Below are 13680 nucleotides of genomic sequence, written 5' to 3' on the forward strand. Positions count from 1 at the left end.
AGGAAAACATTGTACACAGCAACAAAAAGATTACATGATGATCAATTCCAATGGACTTGTCTCTTTTCAACAATGAGGTGATTCAGGCCAGTTCCAATGGCCGTGTAATGAAGAGAGCCATCTATACTTAGAGAGAGGGCTGTGGGAACTGAATATGGATCACTTTTTTGTTGTTTGCTTGTTTTCTGTTTTCTTTCTCATTTTTGTCCATTTTGATTTGATTTTTCTTGAGCAGAAAGTAATTGTGAAAATATGTATAGAAGATTGCACATGTTTTGGATTACTTGCTGTCCAGAAGAGGGGGTGGAGAGAAGGGAGGGAAAAATTTGAAACACAAGATTTTGCAAGGGTGAATTTTAAAAATTATTTGTGCATGTGTTTTGAAAATAAAAAAAAGCTTTAGTAAATAAAAAAGAGGTTTTGTAGCAAGCCTAGAAGGCAGGGGTATAATAATCATCCCCTTTTTTATGGACTAAAAAAACTAATTCTCAGAGAAATTAAGTGACTTGTCTATTGCTACATAGCTCGATCAAGAGAGAAGTAAAATATACCCTACCTCCCTTTTGTGGCTATATTTTGTAATTTGCAATATTAGTGAAATTGTTAAAATTGTTTCAGTTTCCTCATTGATTATCTAGGAACTTATAAGTGAATCATTATCTTATCAGCAAACAGAATCAATACTATTAATGAATATAAATTAAAATATGTTAAATAAAATTTTGGTTTACAAGATTATTGTAAGTTATACAAAAATTTTAACTATGGTCAAATTGAATTTATATTAGGAGAGATGGAAGGATAGTTTGATATTAGGAAAATAACATCATACAAATATCAAAAACTTATAAAACTACCTGATTGCATCAATATATGCCGAAAAGGCCTTTGTCAAAATGTATTCATTCTAGTTCAGGTATCATGATTGTATTTGTTTCATAAGGGAATTTGGTAGAAAGGTTTCTTTCTTAATTTTGGAGAATAATTTGTGTAGTGTAAGAATTAATTGCTCTTCAAATGTTAGATAAAATCCAATAATAAATCCATTTACATCAGTGTTTTTGTAATTTCTTTATAGGTAGTTCAATTTACTTTTATGATACTGGGTTAATCAATATCTCTATTTGATGTTGTGCTAATTTTGGCATTTTATAACTTTTTAGATAAATCTGTATTTCTTTTGAATTTTCAGTGGTTATTTGTGTATAGTTTTGAAGCTTTTTTTCAATCCTTCTGATTTCCTATGATTTCACCATGTTCATTTTTTTATTCCATTCATTTGATTTTTCAACTTTTCTTTTTATTCATATTAGCTATAATTTAAATCATTTTTGTTAGTCTTTTCAAGGAACAACTTTTAGTTTTATGTACCAGTTCTATATTCTTTTGATTTCCAGTTTATCTGTCTCTTCTATTATTCAAGTTATTTTATGTTCATTTATTTGTTGGCTTTCTCATTTTTAAAATGGAATATTTACTTCACTAATCCTTTCTTTTTCTTTCTTTCTTTTTCTTAGTATATGTTTTTAGGGATCATATTTTTGGTCTGAGGACTACTTCCATTGTATCTGAGAAATCTTGATTTTTAATCTCATTATTACTATTTACATAGTTATTAATTTTTTATGTTTTTTTTGTCCTACTCATCATAATCTGTGGCTTTTGCTCTTTGAATTGGTTGCTATTGTTATTACATTATAGTGAATAAAGGACACATTTATTGTTTCTTCTTTTTATTATGGATTTGTAATTTTCTTATATTTTAATGTATGGTCTATTTTTATAAAAGACCCAAATGGTATTACTAGATATGTATTATCTTTAATAGTCCCATGTAGAAGGCTCTACAAATTTTTTTAGCTCTAAATTCTTGGATTGTTCAGCTCTATAATATAACTTTTACTTATCTTTTTTTAAAATTTATCAAATTCAGAGGGAGAAACATTAAAGCCCCTACTCTTATTGTGTTATAACATTTTTCATATTTTAGTTAAATTTTACTTGCTGAATTTAGATGCTGTGCCACTTGGTATATATTTAATATTGTTATTGACTCATTATCTATGATTGGTTCCTTTAATATAATTTCTTGCTTATCTTGAGTAATATTGTGAACTTTTGTTTTTGTTTCATTTGACAACATGACTGCTACTTTAATTCATAATACTACTTTGATTCATAAATTTTGTTTAAGTTTTTTATTTTGATTCTGTGTGTCTGCTATTTTTTGTTAGGAGCATTTCTTATAAACACATTTTGGAGTTTTATTCTCTGATGTTTTCATCTGCTCTCTTTTATTTTTGTTGAATTGTTATCCCATTAAAATGAAAAGTTACAAAGTTAGTTTTGTGTTTTCCTCTATTTGTTCCTTTAATATTGGTGGATTTAATTTTTAAAAAATACTTAAACTCCTTCATTTGTAAATACAATACTTTAATCTTACATTTAGTTTTGTTAATCTACTTTGATGCAACCTCTTTCCTACCGATTATCTTCTTCTTCACCTTTTCCTCAAATCCACTTAATAATAATAATATAATATTATATTATAATATAATATAATATTATATCATAATATAATATTATATTAATAGAATAATAACTTAATAATAACAATATTTATATAGCACTTATCACACGCCAGAGACTATAAGCACTCTTATTATCCTATTTTACAGATGAGGAAACTGAGGCAAACAGTGTTTAAGTGATTTACCCAAAATCATACAGCTAATAAGTGTGTGAGAATAGGTTTGAACTCAAATTTTTCTGATTCCAGGTGCAGAGCTCTATGCACTATGGTGCCACCTACCTGCCATTTGTCATATTTTCTCTAGTTTTGTGGTTTTATTTAAATTAGTATTTTTTTTTGTTGTTCTTTTATTTATATATCTCTTCCCCTTTTTTGCCCTTTCTTTTCTTCTCTAGGTGGTTAGTTTAAAATTTCCTCTTTTCACGTTTTCTCCAACTTTATTATTTTTTGTTTCCCCGTTTCTTTTTCTAAGAATTTCTTTGCTTTGTCTCTTTGTTAATTTTCTTTCCTTCTTGTCTATCTTGAAACTTTATTCCCAATTAATAATCAATATATCCTTGTTTATTTGTTCTTTGTGTTCTTTATGGAGCTAAAGATTCTGAAGTATAAATTTTGAGCTCCCTTTTCTAATCAGTTTCTTTATATTGCTTTGATGGATCTTGCCCCATTATCCTTCTCCCCCCACCTTCTCTGTTAGATTTACTTTCAATAGTTTCAATTCATAAAGGAAATAATGTGTTCAGAAGCAGCAGCTCACATTGGAAAATGCTCTGAAATACAAGCTTTTTGTTTGCAAAACCCGTATTTATAGCCACAGATAGTGGGGGTCTCTGGGGGACTCTTCAGCCCAGAGGGAACCTGCTGACAATGTTTGGTTTGGCTCCCCATCTCCCGTAAGGGCTCTGTGCCTTCATAAGAAGTCTGGGGGTGACAACCTGTGTTGTTATTAAAGCAGAGTGATATCAAGTGGCAAAGTGTCATCTACATACAATAGCAAGTTGTTTATGTGGTCCTGCATGTACACAGTGTGCTATGGTTATATAAGGGTATTAGGGTATATAGGGCTAAGAGAATTTGGAATAAAAGGACTCCATGTTTGACCATCCACATGAGTCCCTCCTCTTCACTCCTCTTCTAAGACTAAGTGCATTTAATGGAAGAATTGCTCAAAAATGGATTTGTGTATAACATTTGGAAGGTGTTGGAAGGACAGCAGTAAATCTGAGAGATAACAAAAGGGAGGAAACTAACCTTATTCCCAACTTAGTCCCTTACTCCACTTGGATAGATTAGCTGTTTATAAGTACTATTTCCCCATTAACACAGGTAGAGGTGGTGATTGTCTTCACTAAGTGACTAATCTCAGTTAAAACACCCTGGTATGTAGAATGGATCCAGTGCTGAGCTTATAGTCAGGAATATTTAGGTTTAAATACTTCCTCAGATATTAGTAGCTGCATTTGGAAAAGTCATTTAATTTCTGAATCAATTTTCTCATCTTTAAAATAGATATGGTAATAGCTTCTGTCTCCCAAGGTTGTTTGTAAAAATTGGGTGGGACCTTATATGAAAAGTGGTTTATAAATTCAAAGTGATTTATAAATGCTATCTACTCTATGATTATTTTAATCAAGATCACAGGAGTAATATAACTAATAATAATAATAGCTAGCATTAATATAGTGCTTGATAATATAATATCATTAATAAGTAATGTAATTAATAACAGCTAGCATTTATATAATGTCATCAATGTAATCTAATTAATAATCTAATTAATATTGATAACATTAATATAGTGGTAGGATTGCAAAATGCTTTTTAAAAGAATATTCCACAGTTTCCTCAACCAATCTTTATAGAATAAAGTTCATGTTTATTGAAGTTTTGATGAGCAAAGAAGAAGGAAACTTCAAGTATCCAGAATTTTTTTCTCAAGTGGAACAATTCAATCTCTAATGATACTGGACAAATGTGGAGGTATCAGATTTGAGTGTTACTCACTTTTGAGTGGATTTTGCATATTGACACAATTCTCAGTATTGTTCATTTCTCTATCTGTATTTTATATGTGTGAGTAACAGACTATAAAAATGCCTTCAATTTTAAGAGAAAAGGATGGGAGAGATCTCCTTCCTTTCTGAGGGTGTGAAGGGAAAAAGTGCTTTATCTTGATGAAGTCTGTTGAAACTAGCCAGCAAAAATAGGGCAGAAAGGAAACCATTACCCCTCCATCCACTCACACTTATGCTTTTTCTTCCCTTTGCCTTTTAACAGAAACTCATCTTTTTCTTTCCCAGTAAGCTGAGAGAAATAATGTTGAATGAATGATCATTTACTCTGAAAGGTCACTCTCCAAACTCACTTTTCCTGACTAGGATATTTCTGTTAACTACCTGAATTTTTGAGATATTTTCCATGTAGGACCTAGTGCTTGCTACTTTTTTAATTGTTTGCAACTTTAAAAACAAAAACCCTCACTAAAGTGGGTCTCCTGTACATTATAGTAGTGCATTTGGGCCATCGTTGCAGGCACTAAGTGGATGAAGGACCCAAGGGCCCTCTATATGCAGGTCGCAAGAGAGATCCTTGCCCATCTCTGGGCACATCAACAACCCAAAGTCTTCATTTAACCCAAAGGTCAAGACAACCTATTTTTATCATCTCCACAGGTCTCTTAAGATAGGTTTTAATGAAAGCCTTATTTGCTTCTTATAGCATTAAATCAGACAAAAGGAACTGCCTTGAAGATGATCATTTCACCAAGCTCTGTTGCTCTGTGGGGAATATTTGTTTCCTCATTTATATTCATGTCTTTAAAAGACAAGTAGACCTTGGATGAAATTTCAGGCGACAGTAAATTATAAATAATGTATCTATATTTTTTTCTCTCTTCCATACTACTTGTATATAATTCCCCCCTGAGTCTTGTGCAAACAGCAGAGACAACAGGACAGGCAGCTATTAACATGATGGAAGGAATGAAATAGTTGTACACTGTATAGTAGAAACACAAAAAGGGAAGACATTTCGATCAAAAGAAGTTTTTTGTGATATGTTATTTTTTCTTCTTGGAAAAAACCCAGATTTCTTAAACTAGCCGAAAAGAGCATGTTTAAAACAATTATCGTTTTTTTTTTCTGCTGGGAATATGTGTAGGACCTGCCAGTGATGGATCCTTCTCCCTGTTGGGGTCCAATTTTTGGCTCTTTTTCTATGTCACTGTTTCAGAAAGCTTTAGGATGTACAGAAGATCTCGATTAAAATCAAACCCATGCTCAGAAACCCCATTATCCACCACTCAGAAATCTTTGACCTTTTTAGACACCCAGACCCATAGTTCTGAACCAACAAAATATCACCATGTATCCTATTCTAGCCCTAGGCAAGGTGGTGAAAGAAGGCATAACTTCTCAGACTTTGCCCTTTTCCCTTTCTTGATATTTTCCCCAGCTTTGCCTCAGGAACTCTAGGCTTTTATATTCTCCTTCTTTGACCTGATCTCAGAAAAAAATAGCTAAAACTCTTTTACACTATGGTGTAAATGACAATCATTTACAATATTAATGTTTTTGTACCAAGGGCAAGCAGCAGGAAATATGCATTGTTCCAAGTAGTGGTGGAATTGTGGTGACCTCAGGACACTAGGTTGCAACTGCTGAGGTGAGGAAGGGACAATACAGAGCTGGGCTGCGGAGGAGCTTACTTGGGATATGGCCACAAAAGAAAGTACTAAGCTCATTTTTTTTGTTTGTTTGCTATTGTTTTTTTCTGATGAAAGATTATGTGATATCATCATTTTCTAAATTTCAGCCCTCTAGAACAAAATCCTAATCACCCCACTTTAGTTGTACTCCTGCCTCAGATATTGTGTATTTCCACATGGTGAGTACTTAGGCTTTACCCCAGAAGGAGCAGCTAAATGGCTCCTGGGCTTTTTTTAGTTGGTAGTTTGCAGACTCTCTCTGGATGCCAGATGTCAACAAAAGACAGAAACATTCTATGATATAACATTCTATGATATTATTATAATGCTCACCACAACTAGCTGTAGCATTAGCAACACATGAATTAAAGGCTCATACTTCATATAACTAGCAATGAAATTTGTGCATTTTTGGGATGAAATTATAACTTTGTGTCTAATAAATATGCAAATAGAGTTTCTTTCAAGTATTTGCCATCTATGTCTTCTTTTTTAAAGAAATAATTCTCTTTAAGTTATAACTCACTTCATTAAAAAATCTAAGTCATCGAATTTTGGAATCTTAGAACTTTAAGAGACTTCAAATCTCCTTTAAGCCCCCTAAACCAATAAATAAATCAACAAGCATTTATTAGACTCCTTCTATACTATATACTGGGTACTGGGTATAAAAGGACCTGATCTCAAGGAGTTGACATTCTAATAAAGAAGCAATGTGAATACACAGAAGTATACACTGAATATATAAAAAAATGATTATGAGGTAATTTTTTGGGAGTGATGGTGAAGAACTAGAAACTATAAGGATCAGAAAAAATCTCATATAGAAAGTAGTGCTTGAGTTGGACCCTTTTAAAAGTCAGGTGAAAGGGTGCGAGGGCTGAGTATCATTGGTTTCAGCACCTTAAGAGGGATAGGGCACTTACCTTCTGTTTCTTAGCAAAAATGCTGCTCTGGCTTCTGGTCTCTATTTCATGAATGACCTAATTCTTGATCTAGGCCAGATCTGATAAATTGGAGATGTACATGGAAATTTTTACCTATTTTTCTCCAACAGCATCAAGATGGCTACTTAAGAATACAACTAAGGATACAATCTAGCCCAACAAGAATGATATGTGTATACAGATACATGCATGCATAAACATAAGAATCTAAACACTCTAGATATGTATCTTGGTTGATTACTAATATATATGTGCACATGTATGTTAATGAATCCTCTGTATGATTCGGTACTCAGAACTAGACAAAGTTATGATAATCTATACCCTGGAGACTAGGACAGAACCTTTCTTTGTAAATCAAACCAGAATTAGAACACAGGGTTTTTTGGGATGAATATAAAAATTTATCTGTGTATATATTTTGAAAATAAAAAGCTATAATTAAAAAGAATAAATCAACTCAGACCCAATAATTCTGCTTTTCTCTGGCCAGCTTCATGCTATATTTCCATACACACACACACACACACACATACACACACACACACACACACACACACACACACACACTTACTTTTCCTCTCTTTTCCCTGTTTTCTACCTTTAACTGAATAAAACTAACACTAGCATTTCTGGAAAGGATATGTCAATCAGCTGTCCTATGGCTAAGGGTAAGCTGATAAATATTTAGCAACCAGTTCTCTTAAAAAAGAGCATGCACTGTATACTTTTGAGTTTAACCTATATTATTAACATTTTCCCATTGCTTTCTGAAGTCTAAACCATCAAGAAAACAACAAAATAATCCCTGACTTATAGCATTTGCTGATTTTCAAAGTATAAATGCTTACACTGAAAAGTTAACAATCAGTTCCAGAGTAAGTAGGAATTGGCACCAGTACCTCCCAATTATGATCCAGGCTACCACTCTCTAGCTCAATGTGTTGTGTTCTCTTGTTGGAATATAAACATTTTGAAAGGAAAGGATGTCTTACTTTTTTACATTTAAATCACCAGAACTTAACACAACATTCAGTATCTAGAAAATATTTAATAAATTAGTTTGCCATTATTTATTATGTTATTTATAAGGAAGTTAGGTGATACAATGGATAGGAGACCCGCGTTCAAATCCTGTCTTAATCACTTATTAGCTGTGCTTGCCTACACAAGTCACTTGCCTCAGTTTCTTCATCTGAAAAAAATGGGAATAATAATAGCAACTATCTTCCAGGATTGTTGTGAGGATAAAATGAGATGATATTTGTAAGGTACTTTGCAAATGTTAAAGGTAAATAAATGTTAGTTAGCTATTTTTATTCATTCACTCACTCAACCATTGATTAAAGGACATGTTTTAGCTTTGTGTGCTCTCTGAGATGGAGAAAAGAATAGATGAAAAGTCCATGAAATCAAGGATGTGTGGACAAAGAAAGGATGGTCTTTGGTGGAAAAACCCTTTTAGATTAAATTAGCTTCACTTGGTGTTCTTCCTTGAAGTTGGTGGCCATAGAGGAAATTCTCTAGCTTACTATGTCTTTAATTAAAGTGGACATGTTTGTGTATAAGAGCTGCTGGAGAAAGGAATGCAGAAGTGGAAGAAATAAATTTCTTGGTAGAAAAAAGCAGTTTAGTTTTCTTCAGGGGCTCCACTGAGGGCCAGAATTCAGCTGAGATGATGAGGGACCATATTGCTATTTGGGAGTATTTGTGGGGGAATGAATGTGTGAAAGCCCCAATCACTTCCTTACCTGTGGTGAAACTAGCAGAGGTAATAACACTGTGAACAGCATCCTGGGCTGACTGCAAGAGCACTGTATATTCAGAGTTCTCTGAAAGTCCTTCTAGGCGGATCCAAGTGTCTTCTGCATCCACAATCAACTCCTACACATGATGTCAAAGAAAAGGATAAAAGGAAATCATGGTTCACAGAGACATGGGAAACTGAATCATAAAAAAGAAGGGAATGCAGTACTAGTCTGTTCAGATATGTTACTCTTAGAAAAAAAAACATTTCTATCCAGGGTATATTTAAGGACAAATGAAATTTAATTTTCTTCATTACTTCCAGAATAATTTAGATCACGAGGAGGAAGAACTCATGCTAAGAAATACTATCTATGAATTCCTTAGTCCCCTTGGGATGGCTCTACCCATTCTTAAGTAGAAAAACTTGAAGATCTGAATTATCTAGATCATCTACATCGACAATATTTACCTAAAATGTGCCAAATCTTCTATTTGTTGAGTTCTGTGTAGACACAGACTTTGTGACAATAATAAGATTTAGGAACCTTGCCATATATATGTAAAATAAAGGGGTTTGAACAGAGGATCTTTAGAATCTCTAAATCCTATGATCTTTTTGTATGTGTCATATAGCTCACCCTGGATTGATCATATCAGTGAAAAATAGCAGGAGGCCTAGTCCTTTTCCTCTGGTACGCATTCTCCCCTAATTGTTTTGATCCTTAACTTCTGAGTAATTGTCATGATTGGACTCAGCCCTCCCTGTAAGCTACAACTCACCTTCCGGCTTCCATCATTGGATTTATAGGTCAAGATGTAGTTCTCAATGTCTGCTATGGGTGGCTGCCAGGAAATCAGGGCACTTTGTCTGGTGACCTCACTAGCAGTCAAGTTTGTAGGTGGATCCAGAACTATAAAAAGGAGAGAGAGAAAGAGAGACCCTCAAGATCAATTAAGTCACACATCCTCAAACTCTTCATCATGTTCATTTGTCTACCTGGTACTTGTAGACAGAGTCTTACTCATTCTCAGACCCTGTCTTTTCATGGTCAGGTCTATAAAAACTGCTACTTCAAAAGACATTAGATAAATAGAATAGATTGCTGGTAAATGCTTAAGAACTGGCTCTCTGAAAAAAAAATATACGTTGAACATGATAAATTTAATATGCAATGTTGGAATATTCTCCATCATTTTCTAGATAGTCAACAAAACAAGTCAAGCATTAATTTGTAGTGTGTGGTGATTTTGAAGGTATAAATTGAAATTTGAAAATTTAACAATTAATTCTCCCAAGACAATATAAGCCGGTTCCAGCACACTGAAGTCAAGATCTTTCATTTTAAGGAAAGTGTTCAGGTCAGCCATGTGTTCAGTCCCTTATCTGGTTCTCCTTCTTATTTTCTGAACTTTCTCTATCATACTACTATGTAGGGAACCCCTCCCTCATCATCTTTCTTTTGTGCATTGTTCCTTTATTAGAATATTCAAATCAATTACAAAAGACTTATGAAAGAAGATGCTCTTCATTTCCAGAGAAAACACTTATAAAGGAAAATGTATTGATAAAGAGCTGTACAGGATGATTTCAGAGAGGCCTGGAGAGATTTACATGAACTGATGCTGAGTGAAATGAGCAGGATCATTATATACTTCAACAACAATACTATATGATGATCAGTTCTGATGGACAAGGCTCTCTTCAATAATGAGATGAACCAAATCAGTTCCAATAGAGCAGTAATGAACTGAACCAACTACACCCAGAAAAAGAACTCTGGGAGATGACTATGAACCACTACATAGAATTCCCAATCCCTCTATTTTTGTCCACCTGCATTTTTGATTTCTTTCACAGGCTAATTGTACACTATTTCAAAGTCCAATTCTGTTTGTCCAGCAAAATAACTGTATGGATATGTATACATATATTGTATTTAATTTATACGTTAACATATTTAACATGAATTGGTCAATCTGGGGGAAGGGGTGGGGAAAAGAGGGGAAAAGTTGGAACAAAAGGTTTTGCAATTATCAATGCTGAAAAATTACCCATGCATATATCTTGTAAATAAAAAGCTTTTTATAAAAAGATAAAAAGCTGTATAATTTAAAAAGCATTTTTTTACACAAACACTTCTATTTGATACAGGAAGAGACTATTGCACTGTTAACTTCTGGGTGCCCAAGTTCTTGTTTTTATTTAGGATCTTAGAGTTTTTGAATCCAATACTTCACTTTCCTGGGCTTTGATCTGTTCACTTCAACCAATCAATCAAGAAATACTTATTAAGGACTTATTATGTTTTAGGCACAATGTTAGGAACTACTAGGGCTATGAGATAAAAAACCAAAACTTCTTTGCCCTCAAGATGCTTAAATTCTATCAGATGAGATCATATGTAAAATACACACAAAGTAGAGATAAGTAGTTTGCTAAGGATAGACATTAACAATTGGGGGCCAAATTGGAAAATGTGACTCTTGAAAGAAATAAGGGATTCTAAGAGATGTTGGTGAGGAGGGAATTCATTCTATGTCTTGGGAACAGACAGAACGATGATGGAAGATGGAATGGTCTAGAAACCGTTGAAAAGCAAAGTTTGGGGGGGACTTAAGAGGGTAAGAACATGTTTCAAGTTGTGGGTTTTTATTTTAATTTTTAATTTTTAATATTTGAGGTAAAATGACTTGCTCAGGGACACAAAGCTAATAAGTGACAAGTGTCAGAGGCTGTGTTGAGCTGTCTCCAAGTTGTGAGCTAATAGAGACTACCTGATGCTATGGTGGAGCAATGCTATGGGTTACCCAAACTGGTGAGGCATAGATTCCAAGGAGTAGGTGACACTATACTAAACTATCATGTTGATGTTACCAAGGGTGCCCATGGGCCCCTTGGTACCTACTTGATTTTTTTTTTTTTGCCTGTGTAGATTTTCTGATCTCTGATCTGATGCTTCACCTAGATTTTGTGGTACACTCCACCATATACTCCTTGTAAATTGATAACCTTCCTGTCAAGATCTCTGACATCCAACAGGCTCCTCTGGATCCCCAGCCTGAGCCTTTCTATCAGATTTTGCTTCTTAAGCCCTGTCCTAATAGGAAACAGCTAAAATAGATTTTCTTCTGGTTTTCTGAGAGCTGATGCTTACTTTCCCTGGCCCCTATGACTCACAGAGGTATATAAGTGGCAGTTTGCTGTTGCTTTGTTGTAACCCAGTAGATTATTGGACTAGTTTCTATCCTTCAGTGCTTCATCATTTCATTGTTAAAGCAAGTCACCTAGCCCATGACCTTAGTGCCTCCAGTCTCTGAAACTAAATCAAAAGCCAAAAAGCACATCAGAGACCTGAAGCTAGAACACTCTTTACCGAATAGCACTCAGTAAATGCTTTGTCTCTTTTATGGAACTGAAACATTTCTTTTAGTTGCTTCTCTACATTGATGACATTTATTATGTAGTTATGTACTATTTGTGTTATAGCCTCACTGCTAGATTCAATTTGATTAAAGTCAACCTAACAAACATTTATTTGGAATCTACTTGTAGCAGGAACTATACTAGATTTTAGGAATACAAAGACAAAAACTGTTAGTTCTGTTAGAGCCAGAATTACATATATTTTTTAATACATCTTAATTACCTTTGGATCTCTCTCAGTTGCCAAAACAATATTGTATAAAAACAAAATTCATAGTTTAACCAAATCCAAGGAACTAATTTCACAGGTATCCAAGAGACAGTCATTGGATGGATGGATGAATGAAACCAATTATGCTCAACTATCAAATCCTTTCAAAAATTTTAAATTTTTTTTTAAATCTTAGAACCAAGATGTCCAATGATCCCTGAACTTAAATCTTTCCCAGAATATTTGCATTCTAAAGGGTCTTTTTTTGTCCCCACATCATCCCAGTTAAAAATACTACTACTAATAACTAGCATTTATATGATGCTTTCAGATTTGCTAAGAGTTTTACACATGATCTCATTCTGATATTTGCAACAACTTTCTGAAATGGGTGCTCTTATTATGCCCATTTTACAGATAATGTAACTGGGGCTAAGAGAGTTTTAAGTGTCTTGAGACATAGTCTCAACAATTGCTGGTACAGATTCTGCAGCCTCAGGACAATCAAGAGAGTAAAGCTGATGACTTTGTGAAGTTCTGTCTCCCTTAATCTTGCCCCAATGCAAGGGGCAAATGAAGACATCAGCATAGGATGTCATTGGTTCTTTTTTGAAAAATGAAGGACAGACAACTATGAACAACTCAGCAAAGAAAGTTTTTGCCTCCAAAGTCCTTGTCACTGTCAAATGGTTCAATGTCAAAAATTGATAGGATTTTGTCACTGAAAATAACAATAAAAAGAGCCATTTCTGTGCCATCCACTTTGCTTCTGCTCCTTACAAATCATGGGACTTTTCTATCTGTCATGCACTTAAAAGCTTCCATGTGGTGTCTCCCTATTAGAATGTGAGCTTATTCAAAGCAGGAAATGCCTTGCTTTTCTGTTTTATTCTAGCACTTAAGGCATGCATCCTCTGGGACATTAGGCCAGTGACTGGGTACTTACGGGTGGTGAAATTGGCTTCGATGGTGCTGCTGGCGAGAGGTCCATTGGTAGCATACATGATCATTGTGTAGTGAGTATTAGGAAGCAGACCCACAAGCTGGTACTCTTCATTGATTCCATCCACTAGAATTGTTTCCACGGCAACTGAAATTAGGTGCATATAA

At 34.1% G+C, this 13680-nt stretch overlaps 1 protein-coding gene across 5 annotated transcripts in view; it reads right to left on the reverse strand.

The window, feature by feature from the left end:
* The window catches only part of TNR (tenascin R), a 685145-nt gene that overhangs the window by 30135 nt on the left and 641330 nt on the right, over positions 1–13680 (reverse strand). For all 5 annotated transcript variants that reach the window (XM_074308424.1, XM_074308425.1, XM_074308428.1 and 2 more), the window contains 3 exons: positions 13517–13660; positions 9716–9846; positions 8938–9070 (listed from right to left, as the gene is read on the reverse strand). In XM_074308424.1, the coding sequence (XP_074164525.1) occupies positions 8938–9070; positions 9716–9846; positions 13517–13660 (408 nt within the window). The remainder of the gene's footprint in view (positions 1–8937; positions 9071–9715; positions 9847–13516; positions 13661–13680) is intronic.

This window comes from Sminthopsis crassicaudata, chromosome 4, assembly GCF_048593235.1.
Source record: "Sminthopsis crassicaudata isolate SCR6 chromosome 4, ASM4859323v1, whole genome shotgun sequence".
Classification (NCBI taxonomy): Eukaryota; Metazoa; Chordata; class Mammalia; order Dasyuromorphia; family Dasyuridae; genus Sminthopsis; species Sminthopsis crassicaudata.